Source organism: Hyperoodon ampullatus, assembly GCF_949752795.1.
Source record: "Hyperoodon ampullatus genome assembly, chromosome: 14".
Classification (NCBI taxonomy): Eukaryota; Metazoa; Chordata; class Mammalia; order Artiodactyla; family Ziphiidae; genus Hyperoodon; species Hyperoodon ampullatus.
Window position 1 is genome coordinate 4829208 of NC_136927.1, and position 23098 is coordinate 4852305.

The following is a 23098-nucleotide window of genomic DNA, read 5'->3' on the forward strand; positions in this document are numbered from 1 at the left end:
AGCCAAAAATAAACTAATTTAAAAAAATACATTTACCTTAAAAAAATTTGTTTACTCTTTTTAAAAATTAATTAATTTATTTTTGGCTGGATTGGAGACCCCAATGGCTGAAGACGAGAGGAAGACAGCCCTGGAAATGGTCCAGGCAGCTGGGACAGATAGACACTGTGTGACATTTGTATTGCACGAGGAGGACCATACCCTGGGAAATTCTCTTCGTTACATGATCATGAAGAACCCGGAAGTGGAATTTTGTGGTTACACTACAACCCATCCTTCAGAGAGCAAAATTAATTTGCACATACAGACTCGAGGTGCCCTTCCAGCTGTCGAGCCCTTTCAGAGAGGCCTGACTGAGCTCATGAACAGACGTCTGCCAACATGTGCTTGACACGTTTGAAGCCAGCATAAAGGAATATAAGGATCAAAAAGCCAGCAGAAATGAAGCCACATTCTAGTCCCTTATGCACTATACAGGGAGGACTGACCTCTAAGATATTCTATTCATGTTCTTGCAAAACCCAGAAGTAAACGTTTGTGGTTACAACATTACCTGTCCTCCAGAAAGACTTCCTTCTAGCTCTTAACCCACTTCTGCTGTTGGAGTCCCCATAAGAAACTGTATTCTTCCAATAAATTCCCTCTTTTATTTAAACTGGAAAAAAAAAGAATGTTTGTGATCACAGGCACAACATTCTAACTTCTGAATCACGCTTTTTCACTTTAATTGCTACTCTTCCTCCAGATCTCATTTTAATATCTTCTTCAGGGAAGTCTTCCCTGACCTCTCTAATTAAGTCACTTCTGGCCATACCAAGTGCCCAATAAATATTTATTTTATGAATGATTGAATGATTCTCTTTTTCTATAAAAATCTCATAACTTCCTTGTTTATAATTCCCTGTACCATTTTCACAACCGTCAATACAGTTTCATTATCATTTTTAACTCTGAAATTCTGCCCTTTAGAAGACCACTGAAGGTTCTTCAGACTTGGAAAAATTTGACATTTAATGTTTGTCTGTTCATTAATCAAGTATTTAGTAAGTGCATTTAATGTGCTCTATTATGTGCATTGCAGTGAACAAGATGGACAAGGTTTCCAAGCTCAGGCAACTTAACACACTCAAGGTGGGAGGAGAGCGGTAACACACGTGATACAATGTCAGGGAGTGATTAAGAGCTGTGAAGGAAACTGAAGCTGGGCAAAGGAACGGGAACCGATGGGTGGGCTGTTTTAGATAAAGTGGCCAGGGAAGGCTCTTGAGGCAGTGACACTTGAGCTGAGGGCTGAATGAAGTGAGAGAGTGACAGGGGAATATCCTGCAGGAGCGTCCCTGGCAGAGGACACGGAGACTTTGAAAACCTCGGGGCGAGAATAAGCTTGATGTATTTCAGGGGAAAAAAGGTGGCAGGCAGTGGAGTGAAGGAGGGAGAAAGTAGTAACCCTAACCCGGGTAGGCAGATAATCACGCATTTACAGACTTATGCTGTATGACTACCAAGGAAAAGCTTCTCTAAGGGTTTGGAAGTGCAGCCTTGCGAGATACTAAGCTGATGGGCCTGGTTTGACGGTTCAACAAGGTCACCCCAGCTGCTGTAGGGAGAACGCATCGTAGGTGGGGTGGCAGAGCTGGGGAGAGCAGTGTGGGGAGACCGGGTTAGGTACACGATGGAGGGCTCGGGCCAGGGCGGAGGGGAGTGGAGGGGCTGAGAAGTGGTCAGAACCTATGACCTGCTCGGGAGGAAGGAGGGCAGGTCAGGTTATTCCCCACTCCCCAGCACAAAGCTGCCCTGTGGCTTCAGGCCCTGAACCAGGGAATGGTCCTAAAGAGGCACTCCTGACCCCAGGATCGGTCGGGGCTGGGAGCAACTTCGTCATAGGCTTGCAGCCCCACAGACCTGGGTATGAACTCCAGATCCGCCACTGACTGCTGGGGGTCTCTGGGCTAGCTAACCCTTCGGGTCAGGAAGACTCCTTATCTACAAAAAGAAAATAGAACAGACTTAACACCTGCGAAGACCCTACGAGGCCCACCTGCGTCTTCCGGGTCAGCTCATCTGCGCAGGCGCAGAAGCCCAGCGGCCGCTGCGTGGGGCTCAGTGCGCGTGCGCCGGTCTCGGGCTCTCACTCTCTCCCCCGCCCCCACACGCACAGACAACCGCCCCCGCGTGCGCCTGCGCGGAGTCGCGGTTCAGCTGTGGAGACCGGAGGGCGCGGGTCTCTGAGTGGCAGCGCGCTCGCGGCGAGCCGGCCCGAGCCCGGGCGGCGGGTTCTTCGCCATGCCGGGGATGGTGCTGTTCGGCCGGCGCTGGGCCATCGCCAGCGACGACTTGGTGTTCCCGGGGGTCTTCGAGCTGTTCGTGCGAGTGCTGTGGTGAGGGCGGGCTCTGCGGGCAGCGGGCGGCCGGGGCGGAGGCGGGAGCGGGGCCGAGGCGGTCGAGGGCAGGGACGGTGTCGCCTGCCCTGCGTTCTTGTACCTGGTCCTCTCCACCGCCCGAGGAGGTGGGTGCCGCTGCTGTCCCCATTTACTGACGGCACACGGCGGTCCAGAGCGGGAGCGCCATGCCCGGCGTCATGGGGTGGGCCCGCCGGCGGGACGTCGGCGCTGCAGGGCACGGGCACCCCTCCGGGGCGTCGGGACCCGGGCCTGCCGCCCAAAGCCATGGCCTCGGGACCTCCTGCCTCGAGCCGGGAACAGTCCAGCGTTCTGCATGGAAACGCACTGCATCTTGTCTGCCAAACGCAGGAATGGCAACAGTACCGTTCGTGCCGTTCCTGAGCCGGTTGTGGCTGAATCCCTCGACGAGCACGCAGGACTGGCATTTTCTCTCTAGTCTTTCAAAATGTGGAATCCGTGGGAAGTGGAATTGGGTGCCTGAAAGTCAGTCCCAGAGGGTCTGCTCGAAGAGTACTATCATCGTCATTAAAAAGTAGATTCTTAAGGGGAGAGGAATTTAAAAACATGAAATTATGAGCTGCTTCTTAGTTGTTTCATAGTTTTTAGAGCCAGTCTTTCTGAGATCATTTCCCGTTATTATTTCTAGACAAGGATGTAATATCACAAAACTGACAAAAGCATAAAAAGTTATCTAGTCCAGTTCCTCTTCTGGCCTTGAATCTCTAATACCGCGTTCTTGTGAAATGGTTCCCTGCCGGATTCTGAAGTAACTCTAGTGAAGAATCACTATCACGTTGCATTGTTTGGTGCTGCCTTTCATTGCTCTGTCCTGAATTACAAAATATACTAATGAGTCTGCAATCCTTGTCCTTTCAAGTTGATCAGTGTTCACCACAGAACATCTTTGCATAGCTTGCTTCCCATCCCCTTGTTTTTGTAGTACACCCAGCAGATTACGATGTGCGTTTGTCAGTTTCTTGTTAATCCACAGAAGTAAAAATTCTCTTGCTGATGACTGAACAAGCATATACTTTGTTTACCGGGTGCATATCTTGGAGTCATGATGGGGCTGCTTTCCAGCAGTTCACATTATATTTGCTTGCTTATGGCTTTAAATGTATTACAACAGGCACAGAATAAAAACAATGATGTAGGGCTTCCCTGGGGGCGCAGTGGTTGAGAGTCTGCCTTCCGATACAGGAGACACGGGTTCGTGCCCCGGTCTGGGAAGATCCCACATGCCACGGAGCGGCTGGGCCCGTGAGCCATGGCCGATGAGCCTGCGCGTCCGGAGCCTGTGCTCCGCAACGGGAGAGGCCACAACAGGGAGAGGCCCGCGTACCGAAAAAAAAAAAAAAATGATGTAAGCTTAGAAAGTATAAAACTCATTAAAAAATTTTTAAAAAGCCATACTCTTTAGTTGACTTAGTAAATACTTTATTGAGGAAGATTCAATTCCAAAGTGATCCTCGCCTTGTTTTGGAAAGTATTAACTCCATTTACTTGCTTCCATCGTGTTTTTCAAAGCGGCTCCTTGGATTCCATTTCTGACGCTACTTGTGTCTCGGCAGGTGGATCGGCATCCTGACGCTGTATCTCGTGCACAGAGGGAAGCTGGACTGTCCTGGTGGCGTCCTGCTCAGCAGTTACCTGATCGTGCTCATGGTTCTGCTGGCAGTTGTCATATGCACCGTGTCAGCCATCGTGTGGGTCAGCATGAAAGGTAAACACTGGTCTCTTCTGTTTGACACCTCTTCTTCCTCTTCTTTTTTTGGCTGCGCAGCCTGCGGGATCTTAGTTCCCAGACCAGGGATGGAACCCGGGCCCCCTGCAGTGGGGGAGTCCTAACCACTGGACCACCAGGGAATTCCCAACACCTCTTCTTTTTTAATCGCTTTTTTGAGATATAATTCACATACCATACAATTCATCCATTTAAGTGTACAATTCAGTGAATTTTCGTATATTCAGAGAGTTGTGCAACCCTCCCTGCAATCAATTTCAGAACATTTCATCACCCCAAAAAGGATTTCCTTTACCCACTAGCAATTACTCCTCATTTCTCTCCAACTCCCTCAGCCCTGGGCGTCCACTACTCTACTTCCTGTCTGTAGATTTGCCTGTTCTGGACATCATATAGGTGGACTCATCCACGATGTGGCCTTTCGGTCTGGCTTCTTAAACTTGGGATGACGTTTTCAGGGTTCATCCGTGTTAGAGCATATGTATCAGCACTTCTTTCCTTTTTATAATTGGATAGTATTGCACTGAACGTATAAACCACAGTTTACTTATCCATTTGTCAGTTGGTGGACATTTGGGTTGTTTACACTTTTTTTTTTTTTGCGGTACGCGGGCCTCTCACTGTTGTGGCCTCTCCCGTTGCGGAGCACAGGCTCCAGATGCGCAGGCTCAGCGGCCATGGCTCACGGGCCCAGCCGCTCCGCGGCATGTGGGATCCTCCCGGACCGGGGCACGAACCCGTATCCCCTGCATTGGCAGGCGGACTCTCAACCACTGACCACCGGGGAAACCTGGGTTGTTTCCACCTTTTGGTTGTTACAGATAGTGCTGCTTTCAACATTCGCATACATGTTTTATATACCCTTATGTTTTTATTTCTCTTGGATATGTACCTAGGGGTGGTAGTGCTAGATCACATGGTAAATCTGTTTAACTTCCTGAGGAACTGCGAGACTGTTTTCCAAGCAGTTGCACCATTTTTCTTTCCCACCAGCACTTTATAAAGGTTCCAGTTTTTTCACATCCTCACCAACACTTATTATCTGACTTTTTGATCGTAGCCATCCTGGTAGATATGAAATGCTGCCTCATTGTGGTTTTGATATGCATTTTCTGGATGACTAATGATATTGAGCATCTTTTCATATGCTTAGTGGCCATTTTTATATTATTTTTAAAGAAATGTCTATTCAGATTCTTTGCCCAATTTTAAATTGGGTTCTTTGTCCTTTATTAATGAGTTGTAAGAGTTATATCTCTTCTTGATAGTTTTTTTCCTATATGTTACCATTTTCTGCTGACAGTCGTTTAGCTGAGAATGTCTGAAAACGTTGGAAACCTTCCCTGTCGATTACTGTGGTTTGTAGGATGAGCTGAGCATTCTTGAGGCTGATAAAGAAATGCATCAGTAAATGAAAACTCATCCGTCAAAGGCAGGGCTGCATGGCATGCTACCATCCAAAGTGTTTTATCACTGCTTGAATCGGGATGTAGGAGGGAGGCTTACAGATTGTAGATGATGATGATAAAAGTGGGAGTGAGTGAGTAGCTGATACCCTGGGTGACGGAATCAGGATCCTGACAGGGTGGAATGTTAGACTGCAACTTAATAGATGGTAGTTCGTGGGGAGAAATACAGAGAGAAATGTTAGTGGCAAAGTGTTTCATGAGAAAAAGGCTTTAGGGTTTGGATGACCAAGAAGCCTGGCGCATGCCCACGTACTGCAGTAATGTGGAAAATAGAGCTCTGGATATTTTAGTTTACCTCTGAAAACATGAATGCATGGGGTCTGGATCAAAGACGGTCCCAGTTCTTTGGTCTTTGTCGGACCCCATTGGATTGTCTGGATTGTCACTGGTCCTGATGCTGAAGGAAAGGAAGGAGCTGAAATGTGTGCAATGAGGACTTAGCACTGTGAGGTCCTTACTGAGCTCAGATTTTCCGAAAGATGGTGTCATTTCAGGTACAGGGTGTCTAATTTAGTTTCCCTGTCTGTTCACATCCCATTCTGTTTAGCACACTGGGTTTACAACTGTAATAGTGGGTTAAGTATAAGCATTTTTTTCCTTAAATGTTTTTCTTCCAATATTTTTGGCGGTGTCAGGGCACAGTCACACCCCTGCGGTGGATGGATGGCCGCACGCCTCAGGCTTCTCCTCGCAGGCACCGTCACACGTCAGAGTTCGGCAAACATCTGTCGGTTGTGTGGGGTATTCTGGGTGGGTTGCTTATGCAGCAGCCTTCTCCAGGCAGGACTTCCCCCACCCCTCACAGAAACCGGCCCTCTGCCCGGTGCCGGATGGGTGGTTGGTTCAGGACTGGACATGTGCCCTGATTCGGGCCAGTGAAATCAGGGAGTTTCCTGGGAAGTTCCAGGGAAGTCCTTCCCTGCTCCTCTGGGAAAGATCCAGAAGCAGCATATGGTTTTCCTCCTGGATGGCCCTGTGCATGAGTGAGCTGCTGAATTCCTGCTCAGTCTCCTCCACTCACAGCCGAGGAGGAGCTGAATACAGAGGAGGGCAGGGCTGAGAAGCAGAGGACACCCTGGTGCCAGTCCTGGCCCTGCATTTCCAGTCCCTTGAGTCAAGACAGGTCCTGCTTGTTTTTATTTTTTTAAATTTATTTATTTTATTTACTTATTTTGGGCTGCGTTGGGTCTTCATTGCTGCATGCGGGCTTTCTCTAGTTGTGGCGAGCGGGAGCTACTCTTAGCTTCTCATTGCGGTGGCTTCTCTTGTTGCGGAGCACAGGCTCTAGACACATGGGCTTCAGTAGTTGTGGCACATGGGCTCAGTAGTTGTGGCTTGTGGGCTCTGGAGCACAGGATCAGTAGTTGTGGCGCACGGGCTTAGTTGCTCCGCAGCATGTGGGATCTTCCTGGACCAGAGCTCGAACCCGTGTCCCCTGCATTGGCAGGTGGATTCTTAACCACTGCACCACCAGGGAAGCACCCTGTTTGTTTTTAAACCAGTTTGAGTTTGATTTTCTGATACTTGTAGCTGAAGATACCACAACTGAACTGAAGACAGTATTTTATAAAAACATGTTAGTTTAATTGCCAATTTGTTACAAATCAATAACATCATATGCTTTATTTTAAAGATTATGTAAATTTCAGTGAAGAATACCATGAAGTGAAAAAAAAAGACAGATGATGGTTAGGGTCAAATAAGAAGAGGAATAACCATCAAGCCAACAGTAGATGATGACTGAAGATTATCAGTTAAGTAATACATTTGGATGAAGTCAGAATTTCTCTTAACAACCTAGGGGTATAATTTCAGAGCAGTAGTGGGGATACAGCTCATTATCTTAGTAGAAGCCATAAGGTTGTTTTCATTTTCTTTTGATGAAAATTAACCTCTACTACTAAAATAAATAATAGAATCTATAATAAATGTCAGAATTGGCTTATTGGTGGATTTAATCCACATTTTAGCAGTAATTGATCATTGCTTAACAGTGTCACATTTGTGCATCAGTTCAGGTTTGAAATGAAACTGCTGTTACAACCAGCCTTTGCTGTAGCATGCATACCACTGAACCTGTTTGAAATAAAGTTTCTCTCTTATTTTTTCAAAGAAAAAAAAAGACAAATGGGAAAAAATATTGTAATAGATGAGACTTAGAGCCAATCTCCTTAATATAGAAGGGCTCTACGATAAGTAAGGAAAAGACCAATAGCGCAAAAATGGGCAAATATGGTGAACAATAAAATAAGTAAAAGAGATTTTTACATATATAAAAAAACATTCAGCCTCAATCACAGTAAGGAAAATTCATCAAGGTGATACATTGGGTTGGTGAATCTGTGCAGTTGTGAGACTGTTGCTTCTGGGTCTTTCCTGGAGCAGGGAACGCCTTCCCCAGAACCTCCCTTCTGCTCAGGCAGCTTATTTTGTTGGTGGGCATGTAGATTTGTTGAATCTCTTGGAAGCCTAATTTGGCTGTGTGTGTTGTGTACATGTGGGTATCGGTCGGTTTCTTCCCTATATATTTGCATGTGTGCAAAATACTTGGAGTTTGCCACGGTGTTGCTTGTAGGCATGAAAGATTGGAAGACACTCGGTGCCTGTCAGTAGGCCGCCGGCTTAAGTGTCGCTTGTTCATATGATGGGCTCCTGTGCACCTGTTAAAAAGAATGTGAAATGCTTTGTGAATGGACAAGGAGTGATTTCCAATATGCTAAGATACAGGACACTGTATGTAGTTTGTTACTTTTTTGTAAAGGGATAAACTTACCTGTTTGGTTTATGTGTGGACTCTCTGGGGGGGTACATGAGTGACTAGTTTACTTTGAGGGAAGGTGACCGAGGGCTGGGATTCAGTGGTGGGAGGGAGGCTTAACATTTACTTTATACCCACTTGAGCGCTTTGAACTTTTCACCCTTTACCTGTATTGCCTACACAGAATCAGAGTTTTTTACAAGTTATAAACTTTAGGTACATCTTTTAATAACCGTGAACCCCTTGGTAAACTTTTTTACTGATACGTGGATAACTCCCATCACCCCTTCTGTTTCATAAGTCATCTCAATAATTAATCTGTCATTTGAACGGAAAGGCCCTGTTTCTGGAGCTTTTGGCTGATACACCTCTAAACGAAACAGCACACATTGTAAGGGTGCATTTGGAACAAAGAAAATTCAGTCATCTTTATCCAGAAAACTGACGCTTGTGCATTTACCTCTTTCTTGGTCTTCACTGTAGAATCCTGATATCGTGGTAGTTGCTAGTTTTGATTTGAGAACCTCCCTGATGAAATCCTACTGTTTTGACCACATGGGAGGTTTATTTAGGGAAGATCCACCCTCGTGACTATCGTGTTTCAAGAGAACGCCCTCAACTTCCAAGGTCAGCCCTTCTCTGTGTTTGGTTTGGATTCCGGGACATCTTGCATCGCCTCGGCGTTTGTGTCTCGAGAGCTCCTCTCGTGCCGGAGAAAATCACCGCAGTGGCTAGAGGTGTCAACTCCCAAGATTCTGTGACACAGGCCTTCCTTGTGTGGCTCTCATGTCATTGGCTCAGCCATGTGAAGGGCAACAGGGTTACTTCCTGAGACAGCGTCAGGGGTATTACGATCGGGGACGTAGCCACGCTCATGCATTCCGGGGCGTCAGCTTTGTGACGCTAGCTGCAGCACCAGATCCACACCGGCAGCTCTTTACCTCGAGGAGAAAATAAAGGTCTGAGTAAAATAAAAACGCTTTTCTAGGCAAGCATAAACATAAAAAGGAGACTTTTTCAGTATCTCATGTCTTTTCTGGACCCTTCACCAGAACTCCGTCTAATGCTTCCTTACCTCTGAATTTGCTTCATCCGGGCAGTGTCCCAGGCTGGAGCCTCCCTGCTCCAGCAGCCTCTTTGGAATCCTAGTCCTCCAGGAGGTAGGGTGTGAGCAGGTGCTGTTTCCTGTTTCTCTCTTCTGGTTGACTATTGTTATATAATAATACACTCCCGGGCTTCCCTGGTGGCGCAGTGGTTGAGAGTCCGCCTGCCGATGCAGGGGACATGGGTTCGTGCCCCGGTCCAGGAAGATCCCACGCGCCGCGGAGCGGCTGGGCCCGTGAGCCATGGCCGCTGAGCCTGCGCATCCGGAGCCTGTGCTCCGCAACGGGAGAGGCCACAAAAAGTGAGAGGCCCGTGTACCGCGAAAAAAAAAAAAAAAAAAAAAACACTCCAGATACAGGACTGATTTTTACATACCTGCACTCATTGTCCCTCAGGGAGAGAGAGGGTGCTGTTTCAGTTATCTTAGAACATTTTGTCTTTGTGCCAAAAATAAGGCTGGATAGTGTCTAATATTTTAAAATATGACTCTAAGTAATTCATTCTAATGGAAGGTAGCTTTTGGAATTTAAAAGCTGTTTCCTTATCAAATTATTATATATATATTTTTTGCGGTACGTGGGCCTCTCACTGTTGTGACCTCTCCCGTTGTGGAGCACAGGCTCCGGACACGCAGGCTCAGCGACCATGGCTCACGGGCCCAGCCGCTCCGCGGCATGTGGGATCTTCCCGGACCAGGACACGAACCTGTGTCCCCTGCATCGGCAGGCGGACGCTCAACCACTGCGCCACCAGGGAAGCCCATCAAATTATTTTTTAGACCTTAGATATTTTTTCAGTCACTGTTTTTGTTTTAATCATGTGACATTTTTATGTTGCTTAAATTGGTGTTTATCACAACTTTTTCCCAAAGGGAGAGAGTTGATTTACACCAAGAATTAAAGTACACAGGCCTCTAATGATACTTGGATTTGTTTTACAAAGTTTTATTTATTTATTTATTTTTACAAATTTATTTGTTTTTATTTTTGACTGCGTTGTGTCTTCATTGCTGCGCACGGACTTTCTCTAGTTGCGGCAAGTGGGGGTTACTCTTCGTTGCAGTGCTCAGGCTTCTCATTGTCGTGGCTTCTCTTGTTGCAGAGCACGGGCTCTAGGTGCTCGGGCTTCAGTAGTTGTGGCACGTGGGCTCAGTAGTTGTGGCACACGGGCTTAGTTGCTCCGCGGCATGTGGGATCTTCCCGGGCCAGGGCTCAAACCCGTGTCCCCTGTATTGGCAGGCGGACTCTCAACCACTGCGCCACCAGGGAAGCCCAACAGTTTTGTTTTATGTTGGTTGTCCCAGCATTATTAATAGAGCCTCCTTTTGCTCTCAGAAGTATCCCAATTTGGACAATGATTTTATTGTCACTCTAGTTAGAGCCCAGAAGTGTTTTTAAATGCTGGCAAGTCTAAGAAATGAATCTGAGGCTTTTTGTCATGTTTCCCATCCCTCGCTTTGTCTCTTGCTCTCAAACTTAGGCATTGATGCCCAAGTACAGGCAGAAAAGTCAGATGGTGGGTGTGCCTATGGGACACATATGTGTGCTGTGACAGCTGTTTTTTGTGGAAGGGCAACTACTCATCTCTGAAGGGGCAAGTGACCAGTTTGAACATTTTCTGTGTTTCAGGGACCATTTGTAATCCTGGACCACGGAAATCCATGTCTAAGCTGCTCTACCTGCGCCTGGCACTTTTTCTGCCAGAGATGGTCTGGGCGTCCCTGGGGGCCGCCTGGATAGAGGACGGTGTTCAGTGTGACAGGACGGTGGGGAATGGCATCATTGTGACTGTCGCGATCAGGTGAGGTCTCCAGTCTTCTGCAGTTTCTTGTCCAAAATGCACTCGAGATGGAGGTAAACAAATACCTTCTGAATAACTGAGGTGGCCCAGTGTCATGCAGGCTTCCTAATATAGTTAGAAAGGGATCTTTTTGAGTAAATCATAAAAATGCAGAGGCACTTGTTCATACATGAGGAATAGTTCATCTCCCACTATGCATTTATTGATGTAGTTTCCTTTCTTACCGGTTCTCATTTTTCTGCATTCCCTCCCTTCCCTTACAAGAAGGAAGAGACCTGAAGACCAAAATAGGGCAAAAACTAAAAGTAGGACGTGAAGAAATATAGTCTCTGGAATTGCTGCAGGAAATAATCCGCTGGAATAAGGTTTATGCCCTTTCCAGACGAAAAATCTTACAGATGATCTAGTCACATCCCCTCATGCTGTAAATAAGGGGATGGAGACTCCCGCTGCCCTGCTGAGCCTCTCGGTAGAGGCCGTGGCGGCCCTTCCTGGGCCACCTTCCAGGAGCACACGTGCTCATGGACCCAGGGCGCCTTGCACATGGTGGACAACCTAGAAATATTGAAACGTATGAATGAAAGACCTGTGAGGGTATCCCGTGGCACAGGAAGCCTCCTTTGGTTTTACTGAGGGGAACCCTGAGACCCTGGGGAGTAGGCCTGGATCAAGGTCAGGGACTTCCATGCCCAGGCCAGGCTCTGCCCACCAGACACTTCCCTTTTCCTTTTGTGGCTTTTGTGGCTCTGATCTTTGTCGGGCCTGGGTTGGCCATGGGCTCATAAGGAACTTTCTAGAAGAAACAAGTTGCCCGCCTCCACCAGGTTCTGGGAGATCCCCATCTTCCTTAGTAACAAGAGCCACAAGTTGTACAGATGCAGAGAGTGACCCCACGGGTCACTTCAGGACTGCAGCCCCCAAGCCTTTTCCTCTCTCTGTGTCGCAGCTGGATCATCATCGCCTCCACCGTGGTCACCATTGTCATCGCCTTTGACCCGCTGGGGGGGAAGATGGCTCTGTATCCCCCTGCGGGCCCCCATCACCTGGATAGTCATGAGTCCAACCAGTTACTTAATGGCCTCAAGACGGCAGCTACAAGCGTGTGGGAAACGAGACTCAAGTTCCTGTGCTGCTGCGTCGGCAAAGACGACCGTACTCGAGTTGCTTTTTCGAGTACGGCAGAGCTTTTCTCAACCTACTTTTCAGTAAGCCGACGGGGTGTGCTCTGGTCTCTTTCTTCTGTTTAAGTAAACACTTCTTTTGAGAAGATGAGTTCTCTGCATTTTGAACCCTTCTCCGTGTTGACATAAAACACTTCCTGAGAGTGAGTCCCCTGTGGGGGCGGCGGGTGGAGGTGTGCCCTGGGGTGAGCGCCCAAGCGCTCCAGGGAGCAGGGACCCAGGGCCCTGCGCTCACAGACCCCACGCCCTGGTCGGCGCACCCTTGTGTTGACGCCCGTCTGTTACACAGTTAAGATTTTGAATTAGTTCTTAAGGAACTAAGTAGTGGAACCTGTACATTTTGAGAATCATTTGCCCGTCTTTTCCTACATTCTTTGTCCAGCTGGTTCTCAGCAGATGCCAGGTCCTGGCAGTGTCACGCCTCCGGGGTAGTATCAGACCCTGGTTTCTTACAACTTTATGGCATGATGGAAATGATAGATGATTCTCTTTTTAAAGACAGTTGCAATGCAAAAGGGTGTCGTGGTTCTAGAGCAGTTTCTTCTAGAGCAGATTTGGAAACATTTGTTTTTCTTTCACATCCAATTTCTCTTATAATGATCTCTGATAAACTCCTATTATGTTCAGTACTGCAACCAGGTGAGAGAGAGGAGTTCTCTTGAGGTCGTGCCCACCTGCCAGTCTTTTTCTCACCTCTCTGTGGTGTCCAGGCCTCCCCTGTTCAAGGCTGGCTCCGTAACCAGCAGCCTCCACATAGGGATGAGAGAAGTGTGTCCCCTAAATAATTTCAGAGGAGCACTTCACCCTGGTCTTAAGATTGTTCAATAAAGGAGGAAGAGAATCTGGCTATTCTTAGAGGACATCTTAACCTGCATTGTGGGCAGAACCGATGGCTCAAGTGGCCGAGTGGCCAGTAGCTGGTTTCCTGTGGAGTCCCATCTGCTCCGTGTCCCTCGTGAAGGAGAGGGTCAGGTCAGGCTCTGGACACTCACTCTGTTGCTTTCCTAGTTTGAGGGTCTTTTTGAGGCTCGTTCTGCCCAGTGAGTATAAGTCCAGCCTCATACATCTCTGCCGTGGGCTCTTTCAACAAAACCTTCTCAGCATCTTGAGCAGGAAGAGTGTAAACCTGGGCCAAAATCAGACGTTACTCCAAAGAGGGCGAACTTACCCATTTACTCACCCACTTTACAGGCGATGTGAAGTAGATTACAAATAGCTGACTCACGTGAAATCTGAGAACAGAGATCAGTAAAATATTTACGTTCTCGAGCAGGTTTGTGTGAGGGCAGGATAGTGAGAGACACGAAGCTCACATGCAGGAGTCCTGAAAGGGAAATATTTTTAAAAACACCTTTTCACATGTAACTGTATGTGTGTGTGCATGTGTGTGCGTGTGAACTGCGTAAAACTGGACCCTCGGGAGCTCGTGGGCTCGTTCCTGCTGGGTTTATGATAAGCCGCTGTGGTTTCCCACCCAGGACACGGACCTGGTGCCCAGCGACATTGCAGCAGGGCTCGTTCTTCTCCATCAGCAGCAGGACAACATCAGGAGCAGCCAGGAGCCTGACCAGGTGGTCAGCCATTCCCCGGGGCCCTCCCAGGTAAGCCCGTGTCTCTGTTGAGTTGTACAGTTTTGACATTTACACCTACTGGTAAATTAAAAAAAAAAAAAAGCAACAGTTTCAGGAGCAGTTGATTGGAATCTGATTTGTGGCTTTTGCTAGTTGTGGTTTGTCACCTGTCCGGTGAGGCATGTCCTCATCACCTGGAGTTCAGGTAGAGGGAGCCCATTCCTGGCCCCTTCACCACCCATTGTGGGTTTTTTTTTTTTTTTTTTCTGAGATTCTCTTTTAGGAAATTGGCTGTTGTCTGCATATCAAAAATTCCCCCTGGGGCGGGACCTGGTTCTCCCAGAGTGTGTCTGCTCTCTTCTCTGGGTCTGGGGAACAGATACAGTTCAACTTTGATGATTGCTTTCCCGCCACAGACTTCTGTGCTTTTTTTTTTTTTTTTTTTTCTTTTTGCGATACATGGGCCTCTCACTGTTGTGGCCTCTCCCGTTACGGAGCACAGGCTCCAGACGCGCAGGCTCAGCGGCCATTGCTCACGGGCCCAGCCGCTCCGCGGCATGTGGGATCTTCCCAGCCCGGGGCACTAGCCCATGTCCCCTGCATCGGCAGGCGGACTCTCAACCACTGCACCACCAGGGAAGCCCGACTTCTGTGCTTTTGAAAGAGAAAATTGCATATAGATTGTGTGTCTATCTCTGCACCTAGTTCCCAGCAGCCCATTTGTTGCAGTGGCGTCTGCACCTGCATCCAGTAGGAAGTCACAGGCTTATTTCACCAGGAGTCAGAAAAGTCATTAGGGATTTTTGCTGCTAACTTCTGCATTCTCCTGAAATGAGGGGTTCATCTGTCTGTATTTAAGGACCAGTTTTCCCAGTGGAAGTCCTCCGAGAGGTCTATTCCCTGAAGAAAGAAAGGGAAGAATCAGGAATTTGAGTTCAGGTTTAAGATCATAGTGTGTTCTACTATTTATCAAATAGATAATCCACAAGGACCTACTTTGTAGCACAGGGAACTCAATGTCTTGTAATAACCTATATGGGAAGAGAATCTGAAAAGAAATAGTATAGGTATATGTACAACTGAATCACTTTGCTGTACACCTGAAAGTAACACAACATTGTAAACCAACTATACTCCAATATAAAATGAAAATCAAATTTAAAAAAAAAGATCATAGTGTGTTGATCCTCTCCTTAATGGGTTCCCCTAAACAAAAAGCTTTTTTTCTTCTCTTACAGGAAGCTGATTTGGATGCAGAATTAGAAAACTGCCATCACTATATGCAGTTTGCAGCAGCTGCCTATGGGTGGCCTCTCTATGTTTACAGAAACCCTTTTACAGGGCTGTGCAGGATTGGTGGTGACTGGTAGGTCGGCACGGTCTGAGGCCTCCATCCTCATTCCACTCCGGATGTTGCTTGCTATGGTGTCCGTACTTTATTTTCTAAAAATAATCACATTTCCCTGTTTAAAAAAACTTCCTATTTTGAAATATTTCAAAAACCGCAAGAGCAGTGCTAAGAACGCCCATGTCCTTTATCTAGAATGACCAGTTGTGACTCAGTTTTGTCCCATGTGCTGTATCACTCTCTCCATAAATACGTGTTTTTCCCCCCAGAACCACTGGAGATTCAGTTGCGGGCATCATGCCCCTTTACCTTTAATTACTTCAGCTTGTATTTCTTAAGAACAAGGTCTTTCTTTGCCATAAATTACAGTACAGTTATAAAATTCAGGAAGTTTATCATTAACCATTAGCTATTCCAGTTTTTCCAGTTGTTCCAGTAACACCCCTTGTGGCACATTTTCTTCCAGTCCAGGAGCGTGGATTGCATTTAACTGTCATGTCTCCTTAGTCTCCTCCAGTTTGAAACAGTTCCTCAGTCTTTTTTTTTTTTTTTTAAATCTTTCACAATATTGACATTTTGAAAAGGACAGTCTGGGTATTTTGTAGGCTGGCCCTCACTTTGCATTTGTCTGGTGACTTCTTCACGATTAGGTTCAAGTTACACATCTTTGGCAGGAATGCTCCGTGTGGAGCGTGCATCCTTCTTAGTACATCGTACCAGGAGACACCTGATGCTGGCTTGTCCCATTCCTGGTGATTTTAGGGTCTCTCCTATCCTTGTTGGTTTATTTTTTGAATATGTAAAGCATTGATAAAGAAGTCAGGCTGTAGTAAGACTTGTACACAGAAGTGTCATTTAAAGGCCACTATACGTTCGCCAGACTGAGCTGTGCAGACTTTCAGCGGGCGCCCTCAGGTTTGTTAGGAAACGGGACGGCAGGGTGGGGTCTTCCTCGGTACGTGGCTCTGGTTGGCGCAGTAACGCCTCTGCCCCCGTTTTAGTTGCAGAAGCCGGACAACCGATTATGACTTGGTTGGAGGTGATCAGCTCAGCTGTCACTTTGGCTCCATCCTGCAGACGACGGGGCTGCAGTACCGGGATTTCATTCACGTCAGCTTTCACGACAAGGTAGAGTGAGCAGTGCTTCCTGACTTCTTCTGGGTCTTGGAGTCCTTCGAGATTCTGGTGGAAGTTATAAACTATTCCCCCGGAAAAATGTGCGGAGACACATACACAGACACATACTCACCTCAAGTTGAGCGCACTGTCTTCGAGGTTCACAAACGCTCTTGAAGCCCCTCCAGGTTTAACATAAGATGGGGCAGAAAGTCTTCATCAGGGGGACTGTGCTGTGGAGAGACTATGCTGGGTTTCACCTGAGCCCATTTTTAGTGAAGAACAATGAGTTGCACTTGGCATTAATCCCACACAGGTGTCCGGGGTTGATCAACCCTCGTCTCTGGGTCTGAGCTCCGTCCTATTAGTGCAGTGCAGTGGGTCTCACCCTTGGGAGGGTCCCAGAATCGCAGGGCTGGTTAGTGAACCTGCGGAAGCCAGTCTGTCTGGCGTCAGGGACCCGTCCGTCCTGCATTGCTTCGTGGCTCCCCACATGGTCCTCACAGGCACCGGGAGCCCAGAACCTGCAGCCAAGCCCAGCGGCTCTCACATCTGCTGTCTACTGGGATCTCCTGGAGAGCTTTTAAACCTCAGAAGCCCAGGCCAGACCCCAGATGAATGAAGTCAGAATCTGTGGCGATGGGACCCCTGCTCAGGAGCCCCCCATGGTTCCAGCGCACAGACAATTCAGGGAACCCCTGATGTCCTGTTCTTGACCCCCCTGGCTCCCAAACTGCTGCATTTTAGACTCACCTGGGAGGTGTAAAAGTCACACCCCATCCCACCGAGATCAGAACGTCCAGGATCTTGTTTTCACGTCTGCAGTGAATCTGGTGCCCAGCGGAGCGCAGCAGCCCGTGAGCCCTGTGCTGCCCTGTCACTGAGCGGTGACGAGAGAAAGAGCGGGTGGGGTTTAAACGTGGTGCTTTTCCACGGAAGGCTCGTGGCTGCTCTGGGGGCTCTTTCAAGGAGCCCCCCACAAGGGCATCAGTAGAAGCCCCACTCCTGCAGAAACCAGGGCGGTGAAGTCGGCAGCCTGTCCTCTCCTGCGGGCTCCAAACGCACGACCGTTCACCACGCACAGGTGGCCGTCCCCATGGTGTCACACCAGCCGGAGGACAGCACACCATGCTGTCCTCCTTAAAGATGAGGAAATGGGGTCGAAGAGAACTTGAGACATTTGCTTGAGGTCCCACGGCAGGTTCTGATGCAAGTGGGTGCTTACAGGGCCCAGAGCCTGTCACCCGCGGCTCGCACTGACCCAGAGTGGAGGCTCTGGGCTTGCCCACTGAGATAGCTCCATCCCCTGCCCCCGAGGGTAAAAGGGTCTTGGGTTTAGAGAGCCTTTCATCACTGAGAATCAGAAGTCACACTGTCTACTGAGAATGAGCAGAGATGGGGATCAGTGCACCCCTCCGCGCTGTGCTCAGAAGTGCTGTTTGTTAGACGCTCTGGGCTGGCCCAGCTGTGTCCGCAGACACCTGTGCTTATGCTCATTCCTCTCTCCCAGGTGTACGAGCTCCCCTTCTTAGTGGTCCTGGACCACAAGAAGGAGTCGGTGGTGGTGGCTGTGAGGGGAACCATGTCTCTCCAGGTACGGAGCCTGGCGCGCTGGCCCAGGGAACTGGGGGCGGCTCAGACGCCAGGAGACCCAGCTTTCCTGGAACTGAGGGGAAACCTTCGTAAGTGACAGCATCAGACACAGGGAAACACCGGGCGTGGAAAACAGGGAGGCGAGTCCAGGGCTGTCAAATATTCCCTTTGAAAAAGCAGATAAAGCCATTTCCTTTTAACCGAGAAATATTGGAAACTTAGACGCTGGCAGGGCTGGCCTCCCCTACTCCCGGGCGGGTGCCCGCTGGATTCCCTGGGCCCCCAACCCGGGTGACCGTCCCCTTGAATTTTCTGCACCCAAAGCCAGAAAGAACAGTAGGTTAAGTCATGCAGTCCAAAGTCAGCCCACTCTTAGGTACCCCCCACCCCACTTCCCCAGTTCCCGTTGGGGGTCTCAGCCGGCCCGACGCGCCTGCCTCCGGCTCCCCTGGCCGCTGCTCCCCCGGTGCCGTGAGAGCCGGCACTGTCCAGCCCCACCCAGCGGTCCCCTCCCATCCTGCTCGGTCTCTGCCCCACGAAGACACCTGGCGACTTTCTTCTATCCTGTGTTGTGCTTTTTGGTCTCTTCTTGGCTGTTGTTCCCCAGTCTCATTTCCTAGTTCTCTCTTTTCTCCTGACCCGGGAAATGAGACTCCACCCTCTTCTGCCTCCCCCGCCCCGCGCCCCGCCCCCACCTTGCACGGGCCGCCTTGCCCCGCCTCGCCAGGAGCCATGTGGGTCTGCCCCGGCCCCCGCGCCCGGGGCTGCCCTCCCGTCAGGGCACCGCCCGCCCCAGTAACCATGCGGCGCCTCCTTGCCCACCAGGAAGCTGCAGAGCTCAAGTCGTCTCTGGCTCTCTCCTCCCTTCCTGCCCAGTCTGTCGCGTGTGGTCCTGCCCGGCCCCGCTCTGGCCCGTCTCCTCCAGTCCCAGCACTGCAGCCCTGGTTCTGGTCCCAGGCCTCTCTTTCCTGGGCCAGCGACAGGTCCTCTACCTCGGTCCCTGCCTTTCGTCTCGCGTCCTCCCAGTCTGTCCTTTGTACTGTCCAGAGGACTCTTTCTAGAACACGGTCAGACCTGGCACTGCTCGCAAACCTCCAACAGTTCCCGCTGCGTTTTATACACGGTTCCTGGTTCTTGTTGAGGCTCTGTCGGCACTGTGGGGCACAGGTCCCAGCCCTGGCAGCGCCAGAGCCACCTTTGGGGCCCCTCCCCCCGCAGGTGGGCCTCCCCGGGTCCCGGGGACACACCAGCCTCCCAGGCTCTGCCCGCGGCCCCTCGATGCCTCTAGAGTCGAGTGCCCGTGAGCCCAGCCCACCGCCCGCTTCCCGTGCTCAGATGCCTCTGCCCTGGGTCCTGCTGCTCCCCTGGGTGAGGATGCCGGCCTCTGTTCTCTGCTTCCTGAAAACCAGCTTTTCCATCAGGCTCTGGCTCAGGCCACCTCCTCCAGGAAGCCCCCCGTGCCCTGCAGCGCTCACCCCTCCTCTGCTTTGTGTGACGTGTCTCTTACCCTCCCTTAGGTTTCAACCATCCGTTGACTGGGCCCCTGGAGGACGGGAACCATGCTTTGCTCAACACTCTGGCCCAGGGCTCTGTGCTTCGTGGGTGCTTAGATGCTGTGTGCAGGGAGTGGGGGCAGAGGGTGCGTCTTAGACGTGTCCCCTCCCCAGTCTTCATGTCTGATTGCGCCGTGGGTCCCTCAGGAGCTTCCTGGCCACCTGGCATCTCTCCTGAGTTCAGGCACCTGGGGTCCAATTCTCAACAGCCTGACCCGGGGGACTGACCCACGCAGCCACCCTCAGCTAGCCCAGCCCAGCTGACGGCCTCTTCCCACGCACTGTTTCCAGGACATCCTGACGGACCTGTCAGCAGAGAGCGAGCAGCTCGACCTCGAGTGTGAGGTGCAGGACTGCTGGGCACACAAGGTAGGAGCCGAGGCCGTGTGGTCTGGAATGTTCTGTCAAGGGGAACCTCGAAGGCGCTGGAGTATTTTCAGCTCGGGGTCTCCCGCGTTAACGCTGCTGTGCGCCAGGTGCTGTCCAGCAGGACTTCTCACCACAGCCCTGAGGTTACTTTTGGGTTTTTTTGTTTGTTTGTTTGTTTTTGTTTTTTTGCGGTACGCGGGCCTCTCACTGCTGTGGCCTCTCCCGTTGCGGAGCACAGGCTCCGGACGCACAGGCTCAGCGGCCATGGCTCACGGGCCCAGCCACTCCGCGGCATGTGGGATCTTCCCGGACTGGGGCACGAACCCGCGTCCCCTGCATCGACAGGCGGACTCTCAACCACTGCGCCACCAGGGAAGCCCTACTTTTGTTTTTAAGAGAAAGAAGCAGGTTCATAGAGATTGCATCACTTGCCAGTAGCTACACAGTTACCGGAACAAGTGTCAGAGTCGGCATTTGAATGCTTTTCTTCCTGTGCAATTAAAGTAGTACTTTCTCATGGTGAAAAAAAGCTTTAGTGCAACACAGTGTGGGCAGACCCTCCCTGAGACGCAGACGCTCAGCACTTTCCTGCATGTCACTGCATTCTCTGCATATGTCACAACACCGAGTTCCTGTTTCACTGTTACTGTGCTGGGAGGGGGCACGGGCTGCATAAGCTCCTCCCAAAGGGATGATGGGAGGAGCACGGCCTGCTCAGAGCAGAGTTATTTCCCTCCACCAGCCTCTGGGAACCACCATTTTACTGTCTGTGAATTTGCTTATTTTACGTTCCTCATATAAGTGGAATTATACAGTATTTGTCCTTTCATTACTGGCTTATTACACTGAGCACATGTCCTCAAGCATCATCCATGTTGTAGCATGTGTCAGAATTTCATTTGACTTTTGTAAAATTGCCATGAGCATGGGTGTGCAGATAACTGTTGGAGTCCCTGCTTTCAGTTCTGGGGGGAATATACCCAGACATGGGATTGCTGGGTCTTCTGTTATTTCTCTGTTTAACTTTTTGAGGGACCAGCCAACTGTTTTCCAACACAGCTGCACCATTTTACATTCCCACCAGCAAAGAACGCGGGTTTCCATTTCTCCGCATCCTCATCACTTTTCTTTCTTTTTTTTTTTTTTGAACATAGCCATTCTAGTGGCTGTGAAGTGCGTATCTCACTGTGGTTTTGATTTGCGTTATCCTGATGACTAACGAGGTCGTAGAGCTGAGCATTTTAACATTTGAGGGAAAGTCTGGGATGATTCCTTCCCTAAAGGTTACAGCGGCTGCTTCTGGGGAGAAGGATGTCGGGGGTGGAGGGCAGTGGCCCTCCACTATTTTTATACACTTCGTGTGGTTTTTAACCAAAACATGTATTACTTCTGTAGTAATAGTTCTTTAAATAGAATGCTTAATTTTTATAAAAGCACGTGTTATTGCCAGAGTGCAGTGCTGGTAATTGAACCCCAGTGTCTTGTCTGGACAACTTTTTTTCCTTCCAGGTTTTTTTGTTATTGTTGATTCTTGGGTTTTTGGTTTTTTCTGTGCCTGGACACTTCAGGGAAGAGCCAGAGTGGAGGCTTTTGGCTTTTGTTCTGCCGCCAGTTAGGAGCTTGACAGTCCTGGGAATGTGAACTTTTTTCCTTTATCTCTTAGCTGTCTTTTCATACCTCAGTTCACTGACAAGTCCAGTTTAACTGGGTGTGCATGAAGAAAAACAAATAAGAAATTTAAAACTTATTATAGAGACGCATCAACTAGCCAAGCACAGAATACCCTCAGAGCCCCGTGGGCTCGGCTGTGGCTCTGGTCTTAGAAGAATTTGGGCCGCAGTCCAAGGCTTTGTGCCTCCACAAGCTGCGACCCTGCAGGCCTGGCCGGCTCTCAGCGGAGGCCTCCTCCAGCACCGTTTCGTTCAGTGACAGCTCTTGCCCTCCTGCTGGGAAGACAGCTGCTCAGGGCCTAAGGGCATGGACTGTTCTCTGCTCTTGGCCTCCGTACCGAGTTTTGGCTCTGATGCTGTCCACGGTGGTTGGAGTTCAAAGCTGTGCAGCTGAAAACGGTCTTGGCGTTTCACCTGTAACACTTGTGCCAGGGAGACTCATAACCGGCCGAGTTGTGGTCCAAATGCCGAGTGGCTCTGGCTGCCCAGAACCAGACACGCGGTAGGTGCCTAATAAATGTTGGCGGAAGTCGGCAGCATCGTGTGGTAGGAGGGGGAGGAAAGGGAGATCTGGCGGTTTGTCCAGAAGTGCCGTCAGACTGTGCACAGCATGTTAACCCTTCAGACCTCCTGGTTTCTCACATACGAGGCCAGGTTCCGCATTCTGCTCACAGGGCTATAGAGCTATTGAATCAGGAACTTGCAGCAGCTTTAAAGAGGAGCAAAACAGTCTCCCGTCTTATGTGGGATTTCTCCCACTTCATCCTGTTGGAGGTTGGGCTGCAGGGGCCGGTGGCCAGGCCCGTCCTGTGTTGTCATGCAGGAAGCACTCCGAAAATGTTTTTGGTTGACAGGGTTGTCTCTCCTCCATGGGAACTACTCAATTTTCAAGAAGTCTGTTTCGTGAGATAGCTGTATTTGTTAGGAAGTTTTACATTCTATTTTTTGAAATTAAACCAAAGCCTGACCTCTCTAGAACTCACTTCCGATGGTTTTAGTTCTGCTTTTGCAGGAACAGTGGCTACTTAGTCACTGTCACTGATTCAGAACTTTACATTTTAACATATTTGTAAAAGATCAGCCATTTATAATCTAAATGTGATGGACCATGGGGACTTGGCTAAAGTAAATTGTGGGACGTCCATGCAGCAAAATACCCTGTAGCTACAGAAGAAGCCTTAGAAATATCCATTGACACAGAAAGATGTTCCTGACGTCACCTATTCGCTCATGGAAATATTTTTTGAGCCCCTGCCTCATGCCAAGCTCTGTGCCAGGTGCCGGGAATACAGCAGTGAGCGGTAGATGTGCCCACTGATCCCAGGTTGCCTTTCCTGTCTGGGGGGACAGAGTCACCGATAGGAGACACCGTGTAGGCCTGCCCTGTCTGACAGTCACCAGCCACCTCTGTGTCTGCACT

General features: G+C 49.4%; 1 protein-coding gene across 1 annotated transcript in view; it reads left to right on the plus strand.

Moving 5' to 3' along the window:
• Nucleotides 1-2256: 2256 nt before the first annotated feature.
• The window catches only part of DAGLB (diacylglycerol lipase beta), a gene marked incomplete at its 3' end in the record, with an annotated part of 28924 nt that continues 8082 nt past the window's right edge, over nucleotides 2257-23098 (plus strand). Inside the window, exons 1-9 of the mRNA XM_079718737.1 lie at nucleotides 2257-2378; nucleotides 3974-4125; nucleotides 11106-11277; nucleotides 12224-12482; nucleotides 13937-14059; nucleotides 15268-15395; nucleotides 16379-16505; nucleotides 18004-18087; nucleotides 19931-20008. Of these exons, the coding sequence (XP_079574863.1) occupies nucleotides 2284-2378; nucleotides 3974-4125; nucleotides 11106-11277; nucleotides 12224-12482; nucleotides 13937-14059; nucleotides 15268-15395; nucleotides 16379-16505; nucleotides 18004-18087; nucleotides 19931-20008 (1218 nt within the window). The 5' untranslated portion in view covers nucleotides 2257-2283. The remainder of the gene's footprint in view (nucleotides 2379-3973; nucleotides 4126-11105; nucleotides 11278-12223; nucleotides 12483-13936; nucleotides 14060-15267; nucleotides 15396-16378; nucleotides 16506-18003; nucleotides 18088-19930; nucleotides 20009-23098) is intronic.